Below are 26,187 nucleotides of genomic sequence, written 5' to 3' on the forward strand. Positions count from 1 at the left end.
TGCTAATCTTATTTTAGGGAACGTAAAGGTTGCTGGAATTTCAAGATCTTGGGCAGCTTTTGACCATTAGACTGTACGCCTATGGACAGGGCACCATCAAATTAATAATTTTTAAGTTGCTCTGGGAGTTATTTTCAATGTAGAATGGGAAATAAAGGCAATAAATAAATGAATGAATGAATAAATAAATAGTTTGCCACGTGTCGAAAGACATCTTGGAGGTCATGTCTTCCTGTATCTGAAGTTTTTTTCTGATAGATATAACTGAGCATACAAAACCATTCCTATGGCCAAAAACAAACAAACAAACAAACAAACATACTTTCCTGTTTTTAATTTGCAGGAAAATTTTTAGTTAGGTTAGCTATTGCTCCTGCACAGATAAAAAGATGTGAAACAAAATACATGTTTGGAACTGTCCAGGCATGTTCAATCACTTTCTTTGCAGGGCCATTCCAGAATCTGATGAGACCCCATAGGAAGTAGAGGGACCTATTAAGAGTCCTAATGTTTACAGGGGTCAAGAGAAATTGGAGGACGCTGGTAGTCCTGGGGAGCAGTGCTCATTTTAGGATATAGCAATGTAGAAAGAAATAAAGTGCCTCCACAACATCACCCATAAAAATTCTCAGTGGGAGTCTAGCCATTGCTGAAACCATATTTCTCTTGCTCTGTCTCCTGCTGGATGACTTCCACACTAACCAAAACATCCTTATCTTGGACTCACAGAATTGCTCCTCCAATGGGAGGACTGGTAGGAATGAAGTATACTGCATTTCTCCATAACAAAGAGAAGCTACTAAAAGCGTCACATAAAAAATCATTTCTTCACATAAAAAATCTCTACCTTCTACCGGTTTGTCAGCAACATCTTCACTGTCTTCTGGCTTTGTGACCACCATAGATGTCAAAGGCGTCACAAACTTGTACTTCAGAGACATCTCCAAGGCTTCAGCAGTAAGGTTTTCCTTTTCATCGCCCTTTGCTACAGAACTAAGTGGAAGAACATTACAGAAGCATTAATAATTCTAATTATAGTTAAATAGTTAAGAGCAAAATCAAGAGCAGATTCACTACTCCATTGCCATATGCCATCACATAGCCACTGGGAAGTTACTGTCCTGCTTCCCTGGAGGAACTGCAGAGCAAGAAAAATAGCCTGGCCACATTCTTTGGCCAGAGAAGAAAGAGACAAAGAGATCTACACAAGAACAACATTAGGGCGCGTTACCCCTTTGAGGTGGCCTGTAGGCTGCCTATCAGCTTCCGGGCCCAGTACAAGGTGTTGGTTATCACCTTTAAAGCCCTAAATGGCTTGGGTCCAAGCTATCTTAGGGACCGCCTCCTCCCGTACAATCCTCCCCGCACTCTCCGGTCCTCTGGGAGGAACTTACTGCAGCCTCTAAAATCTAGGCTTGCGGCGACCTCCCAGAGGGCGTTCTCTGCTGTCGCCCCCAAACTCTGGAACGACCTGCCAGATGAGATCCGTCAGATAACATCATTAGACAGCTTTAAAAAAGCGGTCAAGACAGATCTCTTCCGGCAGGCCTTTCCAGATTAACCATCCCGGCCCATGTTCCCTGGTTCCCTGATTCCCTCATTCCTCCCGTGGCCCCATCTTAGTGATGGTTGAGGATCAACAGAGGGATATCAGGGTTTTTAGTTTTAATTGCTGTTTTTATGCTTGATATTGTGTTTTTAATATGTTATACTATTTAATACTGTCTTAAGGGGGGGAGGGATAAAGGGTTTTTAATTGTCATATTTTATATTTTACTGTTGTTAACCGCCCGGATTGGTTTGCCAGAGGGCGGTATACAAATAAATATTATTATTATTATTATTATTATTAGGCACTGCTTTCCCCGGTGTATCGGGGCCTCATCTGCCAGACCGGCAGCCTCCGAGGCCCTGATCCGCCGCTTTCCAGGCTGCGGGGAAGTGGCAAAAGGCCCCTTCCCCGCAGCCTGGAAAGGGGTGTCCTTGGGGCTTCAAGCCCCCAGGATACCCTGCGGCGGCGGGGAGGAGGAGAAAGGGGCCGCTTTCTAAAGGCTGCGCCCAGCGATGCAAACTAGGAAGGAGCTCCGAAATGGAGCTCCTTCCTGCTCCGTGGAAAGCACCCTGGCGCGGATGTCCTGTATAGAGGCGGCGCGGTCGTGACGTCGTCATGGCGGCCTCCATGTGGAAGGGGTGCCGTCATTTTGTACGGACTCAGTCCGTATTAGGGTTAGGGGCGTCCAGAAGTGACGCCCCATTTTAACCCTAGTACGGACTGAGTCCAGGTTTCATTTGGTAGTAGCTCTGGGACAGTGGGTTGAAAAGAAAACATACACTGGCCTCTGTTTGCTATCAGCCAGAGAATAAAAGGCTTGTGTATAAATATGGAAGAAGGAGGAAGAGAGGGAGGGAAGGAAAGGAAGTTACTAAAACCTGTTGTTACAAATTGCTTTGAGAATTATTTGGCTCACAGTTACAATATACAAAATAAATGGATACAGTCAGTCTCCTGTATCCACAGATTCAACTATCCACTGATTCAACAATCCATGGCTAGAAAAATATTTTTTAAAAATTCCAACAGCAAACCCAGATTTTGCCATTTTATATAAGGGACACCATTTTACTAGCGCATTGTATATAACCTGTTGGGCATCCATGGATTTTGGTATCCACCAGGGGTAGGACTGGGGGCTGGATCCAAACCTCAGCTGATAACAAGGGCCCATGATATGCATTATTTTTTTATTTTGGAAAGGTCCTTCATTACCGTTTATCTAGAAGTTGCTGTATTGTGAGATAAGCCCAGAGTCTTTCAATATAATCTCCAAATATGTATTTTTGTTCCTCAAGAGCTTTGGCTGTTTCCTCAATATCTGCTTGTTCAGAAAAAGTCAGATCATCAAGTGCCTGGGACAGAAAAAAATAATTACATTCAAAAAGTATATTTATTGGTACAATAATTTTTCAGCAATATATACATGACAGGACAGGACAAGTTAGTTTGTACCTTAGTGTGGATTCTACTGGGTTTTCCTTCACAGGTAAAAGAACTACTATCCTCTTACAAGACTCTCATTAACACTGTTTCTTAACTTCTATTTAGTTCTTTCATGCAATCTAAACAAGAGATGCCTAGATTTATTATTACAAATACACTGGCTCTAAGAACATGCATTGCTGCTAATTTTCTGCATAAGTTGGTATGGGTCATACCAAGTAGCCACTTCAAGACCTGCTATCTAGTGCAGTTCTACTTTATTATTAACTTCTCATTTGTTCATTGACTAATTTGTAGGTGAAGTATGAACACCATGGTGAGATGAGCAACCTACAGTTTTGTCTTTTAATGTGGTAGGGATATTTCAATTTGCTTAAAATGGCTAATATTCCCTCCCCCATCGCATTTAAATTCTCAGCATTACTTTGGGAATTATGGGGCTATACAGACAGCCCCTTTAGGGTGGTCTGCAGCTGCCCCTTTTCGCTTTGGATAGAGGCCATGGCAACTGCACAGGGCTTCTTTTTGCGTCCCGGAAGGGGAGGCATAGGTGTATTTGCGCACCAGGATGATGCCCCTTGTGCACAGCACCGTTTAGGTGCTGTGCACAAAGAGTGTCATCATAGCACGTGCCGTATGGATGGGCATGAGCCAAGATGGCACCCGGGTAGCGCGGTGAGGGCTTTGAGCGTCTGAACGCTCAGCCCTCACCGCACCTACAAAATGCCGGTCTGTAGAGCCCCTATGTTTCTTGCATTCAACTTGAACTTGGATTCAACTTGAACTTGTTATCACTCATGGGGTATTTTTCTTACACTCTTAAACTATCAGATCAGACTAATACTCACCCCATGAGCTTTCACCTCTGCAGTAATACTGTTCAGGTCATTGTCTGTAATTCGTCCAGCCACAACAATTTCAGAGCCATCATAATAATGTTTAAAATTATTTTGAGTCAGGTCAGAGATGACATTTTCTGGGTATTCTAATGCTATCTCTGTAAGCAAAGGATTGGCTACTTCATCATAAAAACCCTAGAAACAAAACATTTATTAGAATAACAAACGACTGTAATATGACATGCATCTGTTGAGAGCAAAATCAGTGCTGGAGTATTGATGCTTGGAAATTTTATTCAAAAAAGCAGTGTCTTATTCCCTAGTGAGATGTTTTGCTCTATTTTACTCCTAGCAAGTAACATAAGGACTTGACTCCTTAGGGTCCCAACTGGAGTAGGTTCTTTCAGGCAATCAATGAGTGATGAGTAGATTCTTATATAGAATAAATCACATGAGTAAATTACACAAGTAATTTGCACAAATGATTCAATATCAGTATCAATAATATTGATTCAGCAGCTCTGTCAAAAAATCTGAGAAACTAAAGCCAAGTTCAAACTGAGAGCAGGGATGCTCTATGGAGAAAAAAAGAACATTATACAAGAACAAGAAGAAATTAAAAAGATGCTGGAAGCAATACACAGAAGAATTATACAAAAGAGATGAGGGAATGAATTATATTTGGAAAGAGGAGCCATATGAAGACGAACCCCAAATTCTAAGAAGTGAAGTAGAATCTGCAATAAAGGAAATGGGGAAAAATAAATCAGCAGGAACAGATGATATCCCAATTAAACTGCTATAGTGCCTACTGACAGATGAAACTTTAGTGCTAACTGAAATATGCCTAACAAATATGGAAAACAAAGCAGTGGCCAACAGACTGGAAACACTCAATATACTGTACATACCAATCCACAAGAAAGGAGCTACAAAAGACTGCAGCAACTATAGGACAATAGAACTAATCTCACAGGCAAGCAAAATAATGCTCAAAATTCTGCATCATAGACTCCAACCATACATGGAGAGAGAAATTCCAGAGGTGCAAGCAGGATTCAGAAAAGGAAGGGGCACTAGGAACCACATTGCAAACATGCAATGGCTAATGAAGCGCACCAAAGAATTCCAAAAAAGAATCAGTATGTATTTTATACACTAAGCAAAGTATTTGATTGTATAGATCATAAAAAGCTATGGGATGCAGGAACAGAACATTTAATGAGAGAATTTAAGGAATTTGAAGAATATGCAGGAATGAAAATAAATAAAGATAAAACTTGGATACTAACCAAAAATATAGAGGAAGAAGAGAAGAAATTGATAAAAGGAAAAACTGGCTGCAAAATAGTAAATAAAGTTAAGTATTTAGGGATTTGGTTTACAAATAATAATTTAGATCTAGTTGATAATAACTATAAAAAAACTATGAAGCAATTACAAAAAGAATTAATAAGTTGGAATAAGTTCAAACCATCAATACTGGGAAGAATCTCATTAATAAAGATGTCTTATCTCCCAAAAATACTATTTTTATTGTCTAATCTCCCAATTTTGTGTAAAGAAGATTTTATAAAACAATGCACTAAAGACATGAAACAATTTATCTGGAAAGGTGGAAGACCGAGAATCAAATGGGAGGTGTTAAAGGATATCAAAGAGAGGGGAGGTTATGGAGTGCCGGATTTAAAACTCTACACATGGGCATGTAATCTTGTATGGATACAAGAATGGATAAAATTAAATAATACAGAATTGTTAAATCGAGAGGGTTACGGACTTAAATATGGTTGGCATGCATATCTAATATATGAACGCCAAAAAGTGGATAAAAACTTTGATATGCATCCCATAAGGAAAGCTTTGCTGAAGACATGGATAAAAATTAAAAAAATATTTTATAATAAAATTCCATGCTGGACATCTGTACAAGAAGCCTTTTTTGGTAAACAAATACAAGATCAAAAATGGCAAACATATGAAGATTTACTTAAAAAAGGGACTAAAGGGGATAGAATATTAAAACTGAGAGAAGAATTAGCTAAAGAAGGGAAACATCTCAACTGGTTCGCGTATGAACAAATAAAAGGAAAATTGAAAGATGACTTAAAAAATACAGGAATAGAAGTAGTTAATAATGAATTGGATGAAATTTGGTGGAAAGAAGACAAAAAGAAAATATCAAAAATCTATAAAATAATGTTAAATAGGGAACTAGAATCAGAAACAATAAAAGAAAATATGGTGAGATGGGCACAAGATATAGGGCACCCCCTAAATTATGAAAATTGGCAAAAAACATGGAAACAAACTAATAAATTTACAGCATCACAGGATCTGAAGGAGAACTTCATGAAAATTGCAAATAGGTGGTACCTTACTCCAAGGAAACTGAAACATATATATAAACTCTCAGAAGATAAATGTTGGAGATGCAACAAAAGTTGTGGTTCTCTTTTTCACATGTGGTGGAATTGTAAAAAAATTAAAAAATTCTGGTCTAAAATACATTCAAATATTTTAAAAATGTTAAATATACAATATGAGATGCAACCAGAATTATATTTATTAAATATGGTATCAATATTAAAAAAGAAAGAAGAGGAAAGGAAATATTGGAGACTCCTATTATATCTTATAACTGCAGCAAGAATAGTAATAGCTAAAAAATGGAAAAACAAAGAAACACCCACAATTGAAGAATGGATAATTAAGCTGCAGGAACTAAAAGAAATGGATAGACTGACATGCTTGATAAATAACAAATCAAAAAACAGACTTATAGAAGATTGGCTCCCAATGTTAAAATACTGGGAAGAAAACTGGGGGATTAAAAGAGATCTAATGATCTAAAAGTAAACAAAGTTGGTATATAGATTTAGACCTACAGTTTTAAAATCATGTATAAATATGTTGGATAAGAATTGAAATGTAACCAAGTCCTATAAAGGAAAAAGGGGGAAAATGTACAAGAGATGATAATCGCATAATATGTTTATTGATTTGTATATTGCTGTATATAATATTAATAAAAATACTTTTGCAAAAAAAAAAAAAAAAGCTATGGGATGCACTCAAAGACATGGGTGTGCCACTACTGATGAGGAATCTGTACCAAAAACAGGAGGCCACCGTCAGAACATAATTTGGGGAGTGGTTCCCAATAGGAAAAGGGGTCAGCCTGCATCCTATCATCTTACTTGTATAATTTATATGCTGAAAAATCATAAGAAAAGCAGAATTAGAATCAGAAAAAGGAGGAGTGAAGATAGGAGGAAGCAACATTAACAACTTAAGATATGCAGACGACACCATAATATTAACAGAAGACATCCAGGAATTTGAACAGTTAATAAGGAAGGCCAAAGCTGAAAGTGCAAAGGCAGGTCTGATGGTGAACATAAAGAAAACAAAAATAATGACCACAAAAAAAAAAAAAAAAAAAAAAAAACCAAAAAAAAAAAACCACCACAAATTATTTCTAGACAATGAGTAAATTGAAAGTTAAAGTATTCCCATATCTAGGATCAAACACTGACCATAATGGAGGATAGGCAACACCTGGCTGAACGAGACTACATGTGAAAAAGATCTGGGAGTCCAAGTAGACCACAAGTTGATCATGAGTCAACAGTGTAATGTGGTAGCTAAAAAGGCCAATGCAATTTAGGCTGCATCAACAGAAGTATAGTGTCTACATCAAGGGAAGTAACAGTGCCACTCTATTCTGCTTTGGTCAGGCCCCACCTGGAATATTGTGTCCAGTTCTGGATACCACAACTCAAAAAGGATGTGGAGAAACTGGAGCATGTCCAAAGGAGGGCGACTAAAATGATGAAGGGTCTGGAAACCATGCCCTATGAGGAACGACTTAGGGAGCTGGGGATGTTTAGCCTGGAGGACAGAAGGTTAAGAGGCGATATGATAGCCCTGTTTAAATACTTAAAGGGATGCCATATTGAGGAGGGAGCAAGATTGTTTTCTGCTGCTCCAGAGACTAGGACCAGGAACAATGGATGCAAGCTCGAGGAAAAGGGATTCCACCTCAACATTAGGAGGAACTTCTTGGCAGTAAGGGCTGTTCAACAGTGGAAAACACTCCCTCGGAGTGTGGTGGAGTCTCCCTCCTTGGAGGTCTTCAAGCAGAGGCTGGATGGCCATCTGTCAGGGATGCTTTGATTGAGATTTATGCTTTGATTCCTGCATGGCAGGAGGTTGGACTGGATGGCCCTTGTGGTCTCTTCCAACTCTATGGTTCTATGATTCTAAGAAAAGTAGGAATGGGAAGGGACATTATGGCCCTTTACAGACTGGCCTGAAAGGCCGGCCTGGGGGCAGAGTCAGGGCATAGCATCCTCACGGCGCATGTCTGACCCCTCCCCCCAGGGCACCCTGATGCTGTGCGCCACTGTGTCCAGATGACACAGCACTGAGGGAGCACCATATAGCCATACTGCCATGGCAATGGCACCCTTTCGAGGGCGCAAAAAGGAGCTGCTTCTCGCAGCTCCTTTCTGTGCCCTTGAAAGGCTGGATCGGGGCTGTGGTGTGAGCTTGCCACATCCCCAATCTGTCTAGGAAATGGGCAGCCTGTCAAGCACCTAAGAAAGAACTATAAAAGGTACTGAAGAGCAAAGACATACAACTGAGCACTAAATTCAGAATCGTTCAGGTCATTGTGTTTCTAGTTACTATGTACGGATGTGAGAGCTGGACAGTGAATGAAGCAGACAAAGAAAATCAACTCATCTGAAATGTGCTGAAGAAGAGTACTTAAGATACCATGGACAGCCAAGAAGACAAACAAATGGGTCCTTGAACAGATCAGACCAGGGCTCTCCTTGGAAGCAAAGATGATCAAGTTGAGACTATCATACTTTGGCCACATAATGAGAAGCCACGGGTCACTAAAAAGAACAATAATGCTAGGAAAGGTAGAGGGTAGAAGAAAGAGGAATATCACAAACCAGTTGGATAGACTCAATCAGGGGTGTTGTGGGCAAGAGCTTGCAGGATATGGGCAGGACAGTGGAGGATAGTGATTCTTGGAGAATCTTATCCACAGGGTCGCCATGAGTCAGAATTGACTTGAGGGCAGCTAACAACAACAATATGAAGCTGCGCCACTTCATACTGCCCGCCAATCATCTGTGTATCAGCAGTAACACAAACAGCAGCCCAGGCAGCCCAGCTTGGGGACTCATGGGAGGAGGATTTCCTCAGAGGAGGTTTGCCCTTCTCTTCTCCTGAGGCTAAGAGAGTGTGGACCCCCTCAAGCTCACCTCCTGGTGGTCAGAAGTGAAGAAGGAGCCACCCCTTTGGGTTTCCCCAAAAAGAGGCAGAGGAGGCAGAGGGAAAATGCTCCTGTGCTTGTCAAGGCACCCTCCTTCTCCACTGACCCAATCCTTCCTCCTCCTTCTCCTTCTCCTCAGGAAGACGAGGGCCCTTCCTGTCCATATGTCGCATCCAACTCCTCTGGCAAACATGGGCTGCAACAGCCCTTGGGAAAGTAGCTGCTTGGTTGGACCCACAGCATGAGGTGGGGAGGAGGAGGGGGGCCGGTTGGAGAAGGGCCAGGAGCGACAGGCAGAGGCAGGGGAAGTGGGATGGCACTGGGCTAGCACTCTGTCGTTTTCTGTGGAAAAGGAGGAGGAGGAGGAGGTGGAGGGCGAGGAGGAATTGAAAGCAAGGCAAACCGTTGTTTTTTTTTAATTGATCGTAAAATCGATAGAACGATTTCACGATTTAGCAATTCAATTGTTGTGAAATCACTCTATCAATTTATCGATTAATTTCTATTTTTTTAAAAGTAAAAAGACAGCACTGGGGGTGTGTGAAATCTCCCACCCACCCGTTCATTTGTCCCTCCCACTCCCCAAATGATGCAATTCTGATCTGTTGTTCCCACTTGTTGAACCCGCTGCAGAATCATGTTTTTTTTTAAAAAAAAAAAAGACTGCTAAAGAACTGCTCTTTGAATAATGCAGGGTTTTTTCATTTGCCTCACATCGTCGCTGTTGCAGTCAATCATGCCAGAATCAGAAACGGTTTCAAATGGGAACTAGGGTCATATAATTTGCTCTCTGGTGCGATTTTTTTTTTTTTTTTTTTTTTTTGCTATGGGAATGACCCCTAAGAATATTCTGGCTCCTGCTGCTGCTCCTGCTGTTGTTATTACCTGCAATTGTAAGGCTGCATCAGAGTCTTCATAAATACGACGAGCCAGACCATTATTCTCTTTGGACAACCTTTCCAAAAATGCATAGTCAAGATTATAACCAAAACCAAGATTGTACAAAGGATATCTTCCTTGGATTGCATTTTTAGCATTCTCCTGAATCATGCTTTTATCTGAGACACCTGAATGGAAAGGATTATATAAATTAAGCTTTACATTTCACTGTGACAAAAAATGAGGAAGGAAAACCCTGCCAACATATTTTAAATGTTCGGTGATATTTTTAACATTAGCATCTGGAAATCAATAACAGGGGAAAGTACTTAAAATATAAAAAATAAGATTACATTTCTCTTTCCAGACTCTAGAAAAACAGTCATTCTTTAACTGTCCCCACTGGGAAGGACAACATTGAAACAAGACATATTTTGTTGTTGTGTGCCTTCAAGTCATTTCTGATTTATGGCAACCCTAAGGTAATCCTATTCACAGAGTTTTCTTGGCAGAATAGGTTCAGAGGGGTTTCCCCTTGCCTTTCTGTACAGCTGAGAATGTGTGACTTGTCCATGCTCATACAATGGGATTCCATGGCTGAGCGCAGAGTTGAACCCTGGTCTCCCAGAAGTAGCATCTCTAGGGCTTGGCATCACCCAATGTTCTGACTTTTGGTGTCCTCCCCCACACATTAACCTCTCCCCATGCCACACCATACAGAATCCTTAGTAATGTTTTTTGTACTAATGTTACTCACAAATCATAATTCCTGTATATCACTGAATATAATGGTAATAGCTGTGACATAAACAAATAGCAAAATTAAAATTACATTAGTATTTGCAAAATTAATTACAATAGCATACGCACAGCATAAATGTATTTACATGTACAAAGTTTCATGTAAAGTGAAAATTTTGTAAGATATGAAGTTTTTAAAGAAAATTTTAAAATGATAAAAATATTTTTTAAATCACAAATTAAATTTTATTTTTTTAATTTTCATTTCATTTTTAAAAAATTCCTAGGGCCTCTACTTTATTATTAATAATTCCTAGAGCCAGTGTTGTATGGTGATTTGAACAGATTAGCACACTACAGTCTTAAAGTGTTGCTATTTCACTTTAACTGCTCTGGCTGCCTCCTGTTGCATTCTAGGATCTGCAGTTTAGGGAGAGGCATTTAGAATATTCAGCCTCAATGTTAAAGTAAGATGTTCAAGGCAGCTCAGATCAAAAATTAAATGCTTAATATAATAGACAAGGATCAGAAAATAAAGAACAAATTCCATGGAGAAGAGAGTTGGGCATAATAATAGACTGACAAAACAGCTCCTTATATGGCTTGGGTCCGAGTTACTTACGGGACTGCCTCTCCCCATACAATCCGCCCCACACCACCCTTAGAACATCGGGTAAGAATTTATTGGAAACTAAGAACCCCAAATATGCTTCCACTTCACAAAGAGCCTTTCCAATACAGGCTCCGAGATTGTGGAATAGCCTTCCTGAGGACATCCATTCAGCATCCTCATTGGAGATATTCAGGAAAGCAGTTAAAACTGAACTATTTTGCCAAGCATACCCAGATACGATGTAAGATAATGACTGACATGCCCCTTGAATAAGATGCTGCTTATTTCCCCATTATATTGTATTGAGTATTGCATTGATGTTTGTAATTAGTAGTTCACATGCTGGATTTTAATGTTAATAATTGAGTCGGAGAATTTTAATGTATACACTGTGATTTTATTTAGTCTGTAACCCCGCTTCGATCCAACCGGGAGAGGCGGAGAAACATAAATAAAATTTTTATTATTTATTATTATTATAAATAATAATAATAATAATAATAATAATAATAATAATATTTCCCCGCCTCTCCCTTCCGGATCAAGGCGGGGTTACAACCAAATAAAAACATACAAAATCCATTAAAATGCATCATCTCAGCAATAATAACATCAGTTAAGACTAGTTTGTCATGATACAGAAGTTTTATAACAGTGGAATTACACAGAATAAATGGCTGCTTCAAAGGCCCAAAGTACATATCATCACTGCTGATCCTGATAGTACTCTCTCTGACTGTGTAGGGCCTCTAAATACTAATCCTAATACTATGCCTACCAGCCCCCTATGCTTCTGTCAGATTAATCATAGAATTATAGAATTAGAAGAGACTACAAGGGCTATCCATACTGGTTGGGATTCTGCTGGTTTATGTAACTGGAGGTTACACACTCAGATGTTTTTTTTGGGGGGATGATTTTTTGGGGGAAATGATTTTCAGCCAAATTCTAGCAGTAGATATGATATTATTTCTAGTTGTATCAGGAGTGATGGTGCACTTCACAATGCATCATGGGAGGGAATGACCACTACACCTTGCCCACCCCGTCATACAGCATCAGTGAGTTAAATATGTTAAGGTATTCTTGTAGTACCTCTTTATTTATTCTGTGCTGTATTTCCCCTATTGTGTCCTCTGGTCTATTTTCCTCAGTTTGAGCACCCTTTTCTTTTTGTGAGAAGACCAAGGCACAAAAGGTGTTGAGTAGTTCTGCCTTTTCTCAGTCCCCTGTTAGCATTTCTCCATCTTCTCCATACAGTGGCCCTACCATTTCCTTCTGTGGTGGAAATTCCTTGTTGAAATAAAAAGCTATAGAAAGATGGAGTCACCTTTGTCAGCCAGAGAGATGGTTTTTGAAATAAAGGCTTGGAGTTTAGAAAAACTAGAGCAAAGGAATAATGAGTGCATCTTGACCTGGATGGAAGCTGGCACCAGTAAAAAGACATAACATAAACTACTGAGATAAGGATACATAGTTGACATTCAGAAGCAAGGTTAGGAGGAAAGCTACTAAATTCCTACAGGAGGGGGTAAGGAGTGATGATGCAGTTTTAATGTATGCATGTATTTCTGTTCTGATTGTAAGAATTCTGTATGCTTAAATTGTAATTAGCCAATCAGGTGTATTGAAGAAGCTTCTTTGTCTTGAATAATATAAAAAGAGCCATTTTGTCTTGTTCGGGGCCTCAGTTTTTTGGAACTTGAATTCCACTGAGTTCAATGTTTTCCTTTGTCGACAATTGGAAATAAACTTATGGATTTTCAATTACTAGGTCCTCTTGCGAATTCCTTGCTCTGCCAATCCTAGATTTTTAAGTTTCCTGAAATTTCTGTTACACTTCTTCTTCCTTTTGCTGAGGAAATACCCCCCCCCCAGCCTTTTTTATTGCTCTTAACTGCTATCAAGTCTGAGCTCATTCTGGGCTTTTCCTTTTCTGACTTTACCCCTACATGTACTAGCTATTTTTTAAATTCTTCTTTAGTGATTTCCCCTTTTTCCATTTCTTATACATATTCTCTTTACAACTTTCCTTAGTTGAAAGTTCTTTAGTCATCGATCCTGCTTTCTTGAAACACCTCCCATTTTTCCTCCACATTGGAACTGTTTGAAATTGTGCCTTCAGTATCTGCCTTTTGATAAACTCCCATCTGTCCTATCTATACTCACTGCTCTTTTAATATTTATGATGATGGGATCACCCCCACTATTTCCCTAAGTTTACTGAAGTCAGCTCTCCTAAAGTCTAGAATACATGTCTGACTATGCCTTGTTTCTCCTTTCCACTGTATAACAAGCTCCAGGAGAACATAATCACTCCCACCACTTGCACCCCATTAACCAGGTCATCCCTTTTGGTTAGGATCAGATCTAAAATAGCTTGTTGCCTCTTCCACCTTTTGGACAATGAAACTGTCTCCGAGGAAAGTGAAGAATTTGCTACACTTTAAAGTTTTGGCTGAGTTTGAGTTCCAGCAAATATGTACTCATCTCTGTGAGATGTTGGTTTTCAGCGATGAAAGGCGGGGCCATCCTGTGAACGGGTTGGCTTCCTCTTCTCGCTCTGTCAGGCAGGATATGCTATAAACTTGCATATAGCCACCACTAGAGGAAGCCAACCCCCTTCGGAGGCTTCAGTTGATAAAACAGCCTATGAACTAGACATAAACTTGTAACCATAATCAGAGGTAAGGCCAACACTGAAGGAACTAGATAGCATAACCGTTTGACAAAAACAAAACAGTGTAAATAGTGTGAACACAGGGAGAACTAGACCAGACCAGGGGAGGGAAGGATGTTCCTGCCTTTCATTGCTGAAAACCAACATCTCATGAAGGTGAGTCAATGTACATTTTTCCAGCGATGGAAGGCGGGGCCAACCTGTGAACGGGATGCACTACAGCTCCCCTAATCCTGGGTGGGCAATAAGAAAACCTGGCTATCACGTTACTACAGCCTGTAGTACCCTTCTTCCGAATGCAGCTTCAGAAGACTGAGTAGAGTCTAATCTGTAGTGCCGGACAAAAGTAGATACCGACGACCATGTAGCAGCTCTACATATCTCAGCTAAAGATGCATTAGTGGACAATGCAGCAAAGGTGGAAGCACTCCTTGTGGAGTGGGCATAAACTGGACCCGTTGGGGAAGATCCCACTAAAGAATGATATGTCAAAATGCAGGAGCGAATCCACTTTGAGAGCATAGAGGAGGAAACCTTTTTTCCTCTTTTTATGGAAAGCAATGAACAGACTGTCGGACAAACGAAAATCTTGAGTTCTCTTTATGTATATATATATAGGGCACAGCGAACATCAAGTGTATGCCATGTTTTTTCTAAGGCTTTTTTGGGATGAGGGCAGAAGGAGGGTAGTATGATGTCCTGAGTCCTATGAAAAGTGGAGTTCACGTTGGTGATGAACAAAGGATCCAATCGTAAAACGACGGAGTCTTGTCTGAAAATGCACAGCTCCTGCCGAATGGACAGCACTCCCATCTCTGACACTCTTTTGGCGGATGTGATTGCAACAAGAAAACCACCTTCCAGGTGAGGTATTTTATGTCTGTGGGTTTTAGAGGTTCGAATGGAGGTTTGGTGAGAGCCGACAGGACTGTATGAAGGTCCCAATTGGGATAACAATGAACCATAGGTGGCTTGATGAGGATAGCGGCCCTCAAGAACCTTCTGATGTAGTAGTTGGTAGAGAGCTTGGCAGACTGCTTTTGAGGCAGAACCGAAGATATGGCTGAAACCTGTCTCTTTAGAGTGTTTGGTTTGAGACCTTTGTTGAGACCGTCTTGTAGATATGACAACAGGGAATTGACTGTAGGAATGTGGGAAGGCATCTTTTTGATCCTACACCAATGGACAAAAGCCCTGTATGAATATTCATAGGTCCTTGTGGTCGAAGGTCGTCTAGCCTTGATGATGGTCTCAGCCACCTCTGATGGTAAGCCGTCATGTATCATGTTTTGGCATTTAATTTCCCCGTGTGAAGATTGAGCCACTGAGGGTCTGGATGATAAATTTGGTCTTGTGATAGAAGGTCTGGATGGCTTGGCAGTTTGAGGACTCTTTGAGCCATGGATATGAGTTCGGAGAACAATGGTCTTTGTGGCCAATGTGGTGCTATTAGGATCAAGGTTGATTTTTCTTTTCTTGCCTTTTTTAGGCACCTGTTGATCATGGATGTTGGTGGAAAGGCATATAGGACTTCTCTTGGCCATGGGACATGGAGAGCGTCTATCTGTTCTGCTCCTTGTGTTTGAAAGCAGGAGTAGAAGCGAGGAACCTGGTTGTTTATTGGAGACGTGAACAGGTCTATCTGTGGGGTTCCGAACCTGAGTGTTATCCACCTGAACACCTGGGATGAAGACACCACTCTGACTGGCCTATATCTTGTCTGCTGAGCCAGTCGGCCCTTGTATTTAGAGATCCTTTGATGTGTTCTGCCCTGATGGACAGGAGATGTCTTTTTGAACATTGTAGAAGTAATTGGGATTCTCTAATTAGAGAACTGGACTTTGTTCCTCCTTGTCGGTTGATGTGTGCTTTGGCGGACATGTTGTCCGTCCTGACCAGAATCGGGTTGTCCTTGACTTGAGGGGCAAAGGAGATCAGAGCCAAGCGTATCGCTCTGAGTTCCAGAAAGTTTATACTGTGCTCGTTCTTGAACATTACATTTTCCTTGAGCAACCGAGTTGTGTAATGTCGCTCCCCAGTCCCTCAGGCTGGCATCTGTTGTCAGTTGAATTTCCTGGGTAGGCCAGAGCATTCGACCTTTGAGGAGATTGTGGGACATCCACCATTGAAAAGACTGCCTTACTGTCAATGGTAGTGTCAGTCTCTTGTTGACTTTGTGAATAATGTGTCTCTGGTAAGGTAGCAAGAACCACTGGAGTTCTCTGGAGTGGAAGCAAGCCCATGGGACACAGTCTATGGAGGCAATCATTAGACCCTGAATCCTTGCCAGAAGGAGGAGGTTTGTGGAGCAGTATTGTAGGGCCAGACTGATGGCCTGATGGATTGATCTGAGTCTTTCTGGGATTAGGGACACCCTTCCCTGATTTGTATCGATGACCGCTCCCAGGTGAGTGATCAGTTGTGACGGTTCTAGGTGGCTCTTCCCATGACTGACCTGAAAACCATGTCTTGCTAATGAAGTAAGAATCTGTTGTGTGTGTTGTTTGGCTTGATTGTAAGATGAGGTGTGTAGGAGAAGATTGTCCAAGTAGGGATGGATGTGTATTCCAAAGATTCTCCATTATGCCACCAGGCCTATCATGATCTTTGTAAACACTCGTGGTGCGGAAGAAAGTCCGAACGGAAGGGCCTTGTATTGAAAGTGATTGTGGTGGTAGCAGAACCGCAGGAAGCGACGGTGTGATGGGTGTATTGGAATGTGAAGATAGGCTTCTGTAAGATCTAGAGAAACCAGAAAGTCGTGGTGTCTTAGCGTCTCTAGGATGGACCTGAGGGTCTCCATGAGGAATCAGCACTTGGTGATGAACTTGTTTACCCATTTTAGGTCCAGGACTGCTCGCCATGATCCGTCTTTCTTGGGCACTGTGAAAAGCATTGAATAACAGCCCTTGAAGATATCTGAAGAGGGCACCGGTTCATTGCTCCTATCTCTAAGTGGTGTTGTATTGCTTTTAGCATCAGTTGGTGTTTTCTTGGCCGAGGGGACCTGGGTGAAGGAACAAAATGGTCGTGAGGAATTCTGTAGAACTCTATCAGATAACCCTGTTGTATGGTGGAAAGGACCCACTTGTCTGAGGTTGAGGCTTCCCAAGCGTGAGAAAACTAGAGACGTTGACCGCCCACTTTGTGGGACGACCAGTCATGGTCTTGGAGAGTTAGGATTGTGTTTGAAGGATGCAGATCCTTGGCCTTGGTTGTTGGTGTTATTGGATTTTCCGAATCCTCGGTTGTTGTATTGTTGTCGACCATATGGTTTGCGGTCGGACCATTGGGACTTGTTGGATCTGGAGTCTCTGGGCCGAAAAGATGAGTTGTTTTTGTATGGACGAAAGGAGCCTTGGCCTTGGTGAAAGGACCGCTTGTCATCTTTCTTTGGTAAGGAGGGAAGAGCTTTTTTCTTGTCTTTGGTTTCAACGAGAACTGGTTCCAGAGTGTCGCCAAATAACTTTTGACCGCTAAAGGGAGCCATGGTGAGGTTTTGTTTTGATTTAGCATCAACTAACCAGTTCTTTAACCATATCTGTCTTCTAACAGGAATGGATGCTGCTTGAGCCCTGGAGCTCAGTTGGATGATATCCAGAGACGCATCAGCCAAGAAGGCAAGGACTTTGAGCAGCTTGTTTATGCCCTGTCGGAGTTTGGTATTGCCTCTGGGTATTTCTTGTATGATGTCTTTGGCCCAAGTGAAACCTGCTCTAGTCAGGATCGAAATTGTCGAAGAGGCTCTAATGGCCAGGGAGAAGGCTTTGAATGATTTTCTGAGTGATGAATCTGCCCTCTTGTCTTCAGGGTTTTTAGAACATTGTCACCATCTTTAGAATATATTGCAGATGATACCAGTTGAGATACGGGAGCATCAACAACTGGGACCTGAAGTTTAGCCATCACATGTTGAGGTAAGTTGTAAAATCTTTTAAAAGCTTGTGGACTAGGCCTGGCAGTAGCTGGCTTTGACCATTCCTCTCTAACTACCTGCATGAAGTCTGCTGTGAAGGGAACTTCAGGGGTGGAAGGACCTGGCTTAGGGAATGAGTCTCCTTTTCCCTGTGGTAGATCGGTGTCCTGGGGTTGAGGGTTTGGAGTAGGTTCAGAGAGTTCTAGGGCTCTGATGGCTTTTTAAATCAATATCTGGAAGTCATCTGGAGTGAACAATTTGGCAGAAGATGGTGCCAGGAGGTCATCCCCTCGGGCTTCATCGGATAGTTCATCTGGGGATATGTCATCATCATCTCCTTGTTGGGAGAGGGAATCAATAATATCTACAACATCCTCCTCGAGAGAGGAGTGAGAAGGCAGAGCTATTTTGTGTTTTTTGGCTTTGGCTGATTGGGCAGCAGAGGGCGCTGGACGCTTGCCTTTATGGTTAGAAGAAGACCTTTTTGAATTTTTCCTGCCTTTGGGCGGTTGGCACCTAAAAGATGTTGATCTTGAAACAAATTTACCCCTTTCGGAGGGGGGGGGGATGGAATCCAGGGAGGAACGGGGGGCGGGAGAGGGAGGAGTAGACCCTGTTTTGGAAGGTGCACCCAGGGCTGCTGAAGGAGGATGGCAGGAAAGGTCTCCCTGGGACAAAGATAGGGTGCCTGAGGAGACCGGGGCCCCTTGTTGTTGGCCTGATAACGCCACCGCTTGCATGGAAATAAAGGAGGCAATGAGGGTTCTCCCTCCTCCGACCTGGCCCTTTTGTCCCTGGGATGGCTGGTCTCCTCGTCATCCAGGCTGGAAGAGTGGATGGAGCATTTGCATGCCATTTCCAGGGACTCCCCAGACATGCCTGGGCTGTCCTCTCTGGTCCCTGCCCCAGACATGGCCAGTCTCTCAGTAGCTCAAGCAGAAGAGCAAGGGAGGATAAGAGGGGAGAGGGATAGCAAGGGAGAGAGGACAGAAAGAAAGGTTGTTTTTTTTTAAAGAAAGGCAGGAGGCTTGAAAAAGACGTCTGAACAGAGCAAGGCAGGAAATGAAACTGAAGCCTCCGAAGGAGGTTGGCTCCCTCTAGTGGTGGCTATATGCAAGTTTATAGCATATCCTGCCTGACAGAGTGAGAAGAGGAAGCCGACCTGTTCACAGGATGGCCCCCCCTTTCATCGCTGGAAAAACAGTGTGTCCGGGTCATACACAGGCATGCCTTACATGGCTTCCAGCATATGGAAGTTGCAGCACTGCATACCACCACGGGCACAAGCATCTGCATTTTTGAATATCCACGTTTTTCCCTTACATGTTTTTCCCCTTATGCGGGGGGGGGGGGGGGGGGTCTGGAACGGATCCCCTGCGAAAGGGAAGGGATGACTGTATCAGGATAGCTGAAGTCACCCATCACTACTATATCTCACCTTTCTGAGTGTGTGGTCATCTGTTCTGGAAAAGGCATCATCCAATTCCTCAATCTGACTTGGAGGTCTGTAGTAGACTCCCACAATAATATTCCTGTTGTTTCTCTCCCCTTTCATTTTTATCCAGATGCTCTCCACCTGGCTTCCAGGATTTAAGTCCTGGATCTCTTCACATCCCTGACATCCCTCCTTTCCTTTTTGGCCTATTTCCCCCTCTATTACTACATTCCAATCATAAGACTCATCCCACCAGGTTTTAGCAATGCCCATTATATTGTATTTGTTTTGTTGTGCTAGGAGTTCACGTTCATCTTGTTTATTTCCCATGCTCTGTGCATTAGTGTAAAGACATCTAAGACCATGGGTCCTCCCCACTAGCTGCTTGTGTAAACTTTTTTCCCCTCCCACTGTTAGGTCCTTGCTCTATTTGCTTTGTTCACTCTATGACAGCTTGACTACTATCTCCAGCCCTTGATGTATCCCTGCCTTCCAAAATACTGTCTCCCTCCCCCACATAACTCAGTTTCAAGTCCTCCTGATCAAATTTTTGGACTATTGGCAAAATGTTTCTGCCAACTTGTGTGAGATGCAACTCATCCCTTGCCAGAAGTCCCCCTTCATGGAACCGCAGCCCATGATCCAAGAATCCAAATAGTTCTTGGTGGCACCATTTGAGGAGCTATTTCATTTCATTTATATGCCGCCTTTCTCTCCAAGTGGGACCCAGCACTCCAGGTTCAGATACCAATCATTTGTCAGTGTGTTCATAGAAACACCTGTGTATTAGATGATTCCTATTTTGCTTCCCTGAGTATTGCTATAATCCTGGAAAATATCCTAGACTGGAGGGCTACAATAATTTTTACATTTAATCAGAATGCATGGAAGCGTACACGGAATTTTAAGATGATTCATGTGAACATGAGTCTTAATACCACAGTGAAATTATTTCACCTGTTATTCAAACACTTACCCACATTGGGTTCACCATCTGTTAACATGATAACCAAGGAGGCACTTCGTAGAGGCACAGAATTTGAATCATGGGCTGTATTCAGCATCTCAATTCCAGTCAGTAAACCATCATTAAGATTTGTTACTGCAACATGGAAACAGTGGCTTAGTTTGTACTATGGAGAATGAAAAGAAACAAACACCTGTATGTTCCACGTAAACCTGTCACCCCCTCCTCTTCCAGAGTCTGCAAAGGCAAGCATTTCACAAAGAAATAAATAAGATAACCATCTACTCTCCTTCTAGTATCCATGCCAAGTTTCAGCTGCCAGGCTTCACATCCTTAGGCATATTGTATAGAAACAAACACACTTCCTCCTTACAAATGGGGAATTATGATAGCAGTATTTCAATTCATTTTCTGCAATGGTCCTACCCCTTTGGTTCTCAACATTCCTGGGCATAGTTCAGCTGTCCATCTGAGAAAAAGTTTCCCAACCATGCCCTAAACTTCTGAATTTAGAGGTTTTTTTCTAAAGTCAGCCCTGTGAGTTTGCGACATATTTCTTTTAGGGATAATAAGATGGTGATAAAATAAACTACTGGTAACATCAATACTTGTTTGATGTATCACTGGGTATGTGGATGTAATACGATCAGTCTCACATTAGTGGCATCAGTCCCACATTGGTAGCATCCAATGGAACTCTCCATGAATGAATATAGCTTAATTAATACATGGAGAGAGCTGTATATCCAGGAGATAGAGAAAATACTTTTAACATTCTGATCCACCATAACTGTTTCAGATTAGATTATTTTTTAATTGCTGTGTCTTTGGCTAGAAATAAAAAATGCAAAATTGAATTCTTGACAATATGAGATCATACTCCAGTTTGTCTAGAACTACATTTTTCTAATATGCATAAATCAGTGATAGTGAACCTTTTAGGGTCTGAATGCCCAAACGCAAAGGCATCCAAGGGTGGAATTTCTGGGGGGGTGGAGGGACTTCCAGAGTTGGAACCTCTGCCGTCTGGGGTGGGACATCTGTCCTCTGGGGGCAGGACTTCTACCTTCTGGGAGTGGGGCATCCCTGGATACAGCTAAAGGCCTGGGAGGGCAAGGGGGAGAAGAGGAAGAGGTGCACGCCTGCTCCTCCTCTTCCCTTCAAGCCTCCTGGGCCTTCAGCTGCCTCTCCTCCTCTTTCCCTGCCCTCCTGTCTCTCCACATGTCCTCCAAAATGGCTTTGCATGCCAGAGAGGTTCACCACCATGGGCCTAAACCCTTTAGTCTCTGGTGTTTTAATGTTTCACTATTCAGTGATGAACAACTTAGTGCTCAAATGTCAGTAGATTTGGTGGAATATTTTAAAATGAATGACGGCTCTGTGGGTTCATACACTCTTGAAAAGAAAGCATGGAAAGCCTATATTTAGGGTAGAATTGTTGCTGATTTTTCTTATAAACAAGACTTTAAAATGAAAAAAAAATGAATAACTGAACTTGCTGTTTCTTGCTGTATCAACTTGCTGTTTCTCTGTCTGAACAACTTTATCAAGAAATGTAAAAAGGTAAATATGAATTGAATAATAATCTCTCACAACAAACAGAGCTGGCTTTTACATGTCTACAGCAAACAAATCAGGGAAATGGGGAACATCCCAATTGAACTGATTGGAGATCATATGGGAGATTTCTAAAGGGATTTTTGACTAAGCTGATTATTCTTCTTTTAATAAAGACATTGTTACTGACTTAATACTTTGGCTAGGCAGCCCAGGAAAAGATTTGGTGAAGGGATTTTGCATCTTGCTGTTTTTAAGTTTTTTGTCTGTCTGCATTTCTGCTTCTCATACACTTCAGAATTGATATTTCTGCCCAATAGTATCAATCTGCACTCATGCTTTGTATAAGTGTCTGCCTTGACTGTTTGGATATAAAGCTTCATGCTCCAATTAGCAAGGAGGAATTGGGCCTTTGTCTGGAATAGATAAGATGCTTCCTAGCACTGAAGTAGTTTATCTGGGGGATACTCAAGTGGCTTGTAGTGATGGCTTCAAAAAAAAAAAAAAAAAAAAAAAAAAAAGATTGCTAGCAGATGAAATTATAAATTTGGAGTAAGCAAATAATCAGAATCTTCTCATCTCTTTATTCTAGTGTTAATGGCAGTCTGCATTATCCATTCTCACAAAAGGAGGCATCCAATACCTCCTTATAAAGCAGTTTTACTCAACAGCTTAATAGATGCTATGTGGGATCAGCTCTGCCCCCAACCTCAACTGATACTGACTTGTCATTGCTGTGCACTGAGATTAGATCCCTTGTGTGACTTTCAGCCAGGTAATCTGCCTTCCTCCTCTCTCACCACCATTTGTAAGTATGCTGGCGGAAATTTACACTTCATCAGTGTCAAACTGACTCCTGAGCACGGAAATTAGGGAGAGTCAAGGCAATAAAAAAGTAAAAGTAAATACCTTAAGAAATTTTTTTGACTAATTCATGTCTAGTACTCACGTCCGTCTACGTCAATTTTTGCAATGAATTCCTTTGCTTCAGTCACATTCTCAGGAGTAGCTTTAATTAAGGCATCTTTCCATTCAAAGATGGAACTCTCAAACAGTATGATATTGAAGTGATCATCTTCCCTTAAATCTTCAACTATCTTTACCAATGCTTCCTTTGCCTATAATAAAAATTAAATTGGGATGTGAAGTGTTAAAAAGGCCTGTATTTAGAAGTTATTGTTCCCAGTGTCTCTTCCTGCTTGAAAGGGCTCCTTTCTTAGGGGGCACTTACTCACTCCCTGTACACCCTATTATGCAATTGATGCTTCCCTTTCTCTCCCTCTTCCTATAATCTGTTACTATTGTTGTCTTCCACATGCTAACTCCAACCCCAACCCCAACCCACAACTTCACACAGCTTGAAATGAACAATTGTAGCCTGAGCCTGCCAGCTCAGCAGACAGCTAAAGCCAAGATCTACTCACAAACATACTCTTAAGACTGCCATTTAAAGGGTAAACTAGGGTGCTTTTCTTCAAGCAATTACTGTGCTTCTGTCAATTTTGTGATTTACCACATTGGAATTGTACAAATGTTATAATTATCAAAAAATTAGTTGGAATTAAATTTTTGCTCATCCATATGAGCAAAAAGTAGAAATAGCTTTCACTTTCATCCATATTTGAAATTTGGAAAATCTAATAGATTCTGTTCAAAAATGAAATGAAATCTTCACCCATCCCTACCTTGGCCTAGTACTTAAGAAGTATGTATAAATATACGAATAAAACTAACACATCTGAATGAAGGTTCGGATGGTACTCTGTGAATTTCATATGCATTTTGTTAAACCGAAAGTTTAAACCATGGAAACAACATTCACATACACAAACTTTAACTATATTCTGAAATGACAGTGAAAACACTGTGTTGTTGTTATTGTGGTGTGCCTTCATTTCAAACTTATAGCAATAATAAGGCAAACCTATCATGGGGTTTTCTTACCAGTTTTTATTCAGAGAAGGTTTGCCATTGCCTCCCTCTGAGAGTGAGAGAGTGTGACTTGCCCAAGGTCAAGCAACTGGTTCCCATGGGCAAGCAGGGATTTGTCCCTTGATTTCCCAGTGTCTTAGTCCAACATTGCAACCACTACATCACACTTGACTCTCCATGAAGAAGTGCCATGTAAAAAGTTACAAATATTTTCTCTGGGTATAAGTGTACAGGGCACAATCTTTTCTGCTATGCAACAGGCCTTATGAAGAGATTACTAGGAGTTGTTTCACAATAATAGGTTACCTGATGAAGTTTCTGTCCACTCATGGAGCCACTGATATCTATTACAAAGGCAACATTCTTTGGCAAATGTGCAAGATTTTTTGGTGCAAAAAAGTGTACAAAGTATCCATTGACAACCTGAAAAACAAGGATAAGATGTAGAAATAGCATTATTATGAACTAGACCTCCTGGTGTGTAATTCCAAATGACAAAAAGGTGTATTTACCTGTAAGTTACTAGGTGAATCTCTGTTCACATCATATTTTATGAGAAAATCTCCTTGCAGCAGAGAGGTTGTGCAGTTGTCGCAGGTTCGTTGTTGATCAATAGTGGGACTGAATAACACATGGCCCTAAAATAAGAGTAAACATCTTCATTTTAGATTTCAGCAAATGAATTAAAAATATAAAAATATAAAATATAAGAGAAGATTTAACTTCATTCAGAGAACCTGTTTCCCTTATTTACTGTTATTCTTTAATACAATTTACATTCAGAGACATATAATGACAACACACTTCACCAGGAGAGGAGGAACACATGACCCCTTGTGATTCAAGAAAGTGGCCTGGCAATTAGTTCTCATAGCAATAACATTATAATATTGCTAAGTTATTAACACTTTTTTTTTGTCAACCGCAAGGCTCCATCTATCTTCAAGTACATATACATTACATACAGTTGAGGACTGGATGTAGACAGACAGGTGAGTGCAAATTTAAATGCAGAATTATTACCAGTCACAACCACCTTAGCATAAATATCCTACAGTGCTGGGCCTCTGGACTTCTCACTTGGAGATGAGGGATGAGCATAATATTATTCACTGCTGAGTGTATTCCCCATGAGAAACTGTAGCTTTAGAATTGAATTGAATTATAGAATTGTATTGTAAAGTTGGAAGAGACCACAAGGGCCATTCAGTCCAACCCCCTGCCATGCAGGAAATCACAATCAAAGTATCCCCGACAGATGGCCACCCAGCCTCTTTTTAAAGACCTCCAAGGAAGGAGACACCACCACTTTCTGATGGAGTGTGTAAGTTACCAGTGAGGAAAAGACCAGCAGTTTCTCTGCTTTTTTTTTTTTTAACAAGTCGATTCATGAAGTTTCAGACTGAGATCACTAAATGTTCTGACATCCCTGAACTTTAACTGTAACCGCTGACTGGTCTTCTTTTGCTCCTTTCACACTGCCTTGGCTTTTTCAGCTCTACCTCCTCATGGAAATGTTAGAGACATTGGCTTGAATCCTTCTGGTTAGTCCATACCATACCATAACCTTTATTAGGCATCTCAATAAAAAAAAACATCATACAAAAGTTAAAATTTTAAACTAAAATTATTAACATAAATACTATAAAATTCCATCCGTATAACATGTAATTCTATGGATTACAGTTGTTGAATTTATACCAAATTTTTGTTGCCTCCATTAGAAAATTTGCCATCACTCGTGTAATCTGCTCATTACAATCCTCCAATAAATGCACTAAAGTTATATCCATTACACAGAAGTTCATTTCCATTAGTTTCTTTATCAAATTCTTTCTCGGTTTTTGATATAATGGGCAAAGAAAAACAATATGTTGGAGGGTGTCTGGAACTGCCTCACATATACAAAGACGATTGACAAATGGAATTTTCATATATCTCCCCTTAGTAACACATGACGGATAGATGTTCAGCCTTGCAAAAAGGAAGGCTTTCCTCGCAGCCTGAAGGGACAACGATTGAAAATATTTTGGTATCTCACCACAACAGGGGGGAATGCCAAATACAAAAGGGGAGCATACTCTGGGAGAGGTAGAATAAATTTCCTTATGTTCCCAACTCAGCAAACAATCCTTAATTGTCTTGAAGCACTCGTGCTCCGTCAAAAGGAGTAAAGAGTCCAGATTTAAACCCTTTAATTTTAGATTGTCTTCAAAGGCTTTTAATAATAATAATAATAAAATTTTTATTTATATACCGCCCTTCCAACAGATCAGGGCGGTTTACAGCAGGTTAAAAACAGTACAATAATCAATAAACAATAAAACCATACAGCGG

General features: G+C 41.0%; 1 protein-coding gene across 1 annotated transcript in view; it reads right to left on the minus strand.

Moving 5' to 3' along the window:
* The window catches only part of LOC149321547 (inter-alpha-trypsin inhibitor heavy chain H3-like), a 68,246-nt gene that overhangs the window by 24,828 nt on the left and 17,231 nt on the right, over nt 1-26,187 (minus strand). Inside the window, exons 8-15 of the mRNA XM_089524175.1 lie at nt 24,363-24,488; nt 24,157-24,273; nt 22,868-23,036; nt 20,371-20,496; nt 10,016-10,197; nt 3,847-4,032; nt 2,768-2,907; nt 833-993 (exon numbers count right to left, since the gene is read on the minus strand). Of these exons, the coding sequence (XP_089380301.1) occupies nt 833-993; nt 2,768-2,907; nt 3,847-4,032; nt 10,016-10,197; nt 20,371-20,496; nt 22,868-23,036; nt 24,157-24,273; nt 24,363-24,488 (1,207 nt within the window). The remainder of the gene's footprint in view (nt 1-832; nt 994-2,767; nt 2,908-3,846; nt 4,033-10,015; nt 10,198-20,370; nt 20,497-22,867; nt 23,037-24,156; nt 24,274-24,362; nt 24,489-26,187) is intronic.

The sequence above is a fragment of the Sceloporus occidentalis genome, unplaced genomic scaffold, assembly GCF_023333645.1.
Source record: "Sceloporus occidentalis isolate IW3139 unplaced genomic scaffold, rSceOcc1.0.p SCAF_1, whole genome shotgun sequence".
NCBI classification, from domain to species: domain Eukaryota; kingdom Metazoa; phylum Chordata; class Lepidosauria; order Squamata; family Phrynosomatidae; genus Sceloporus; species Sceloporus occidentalis.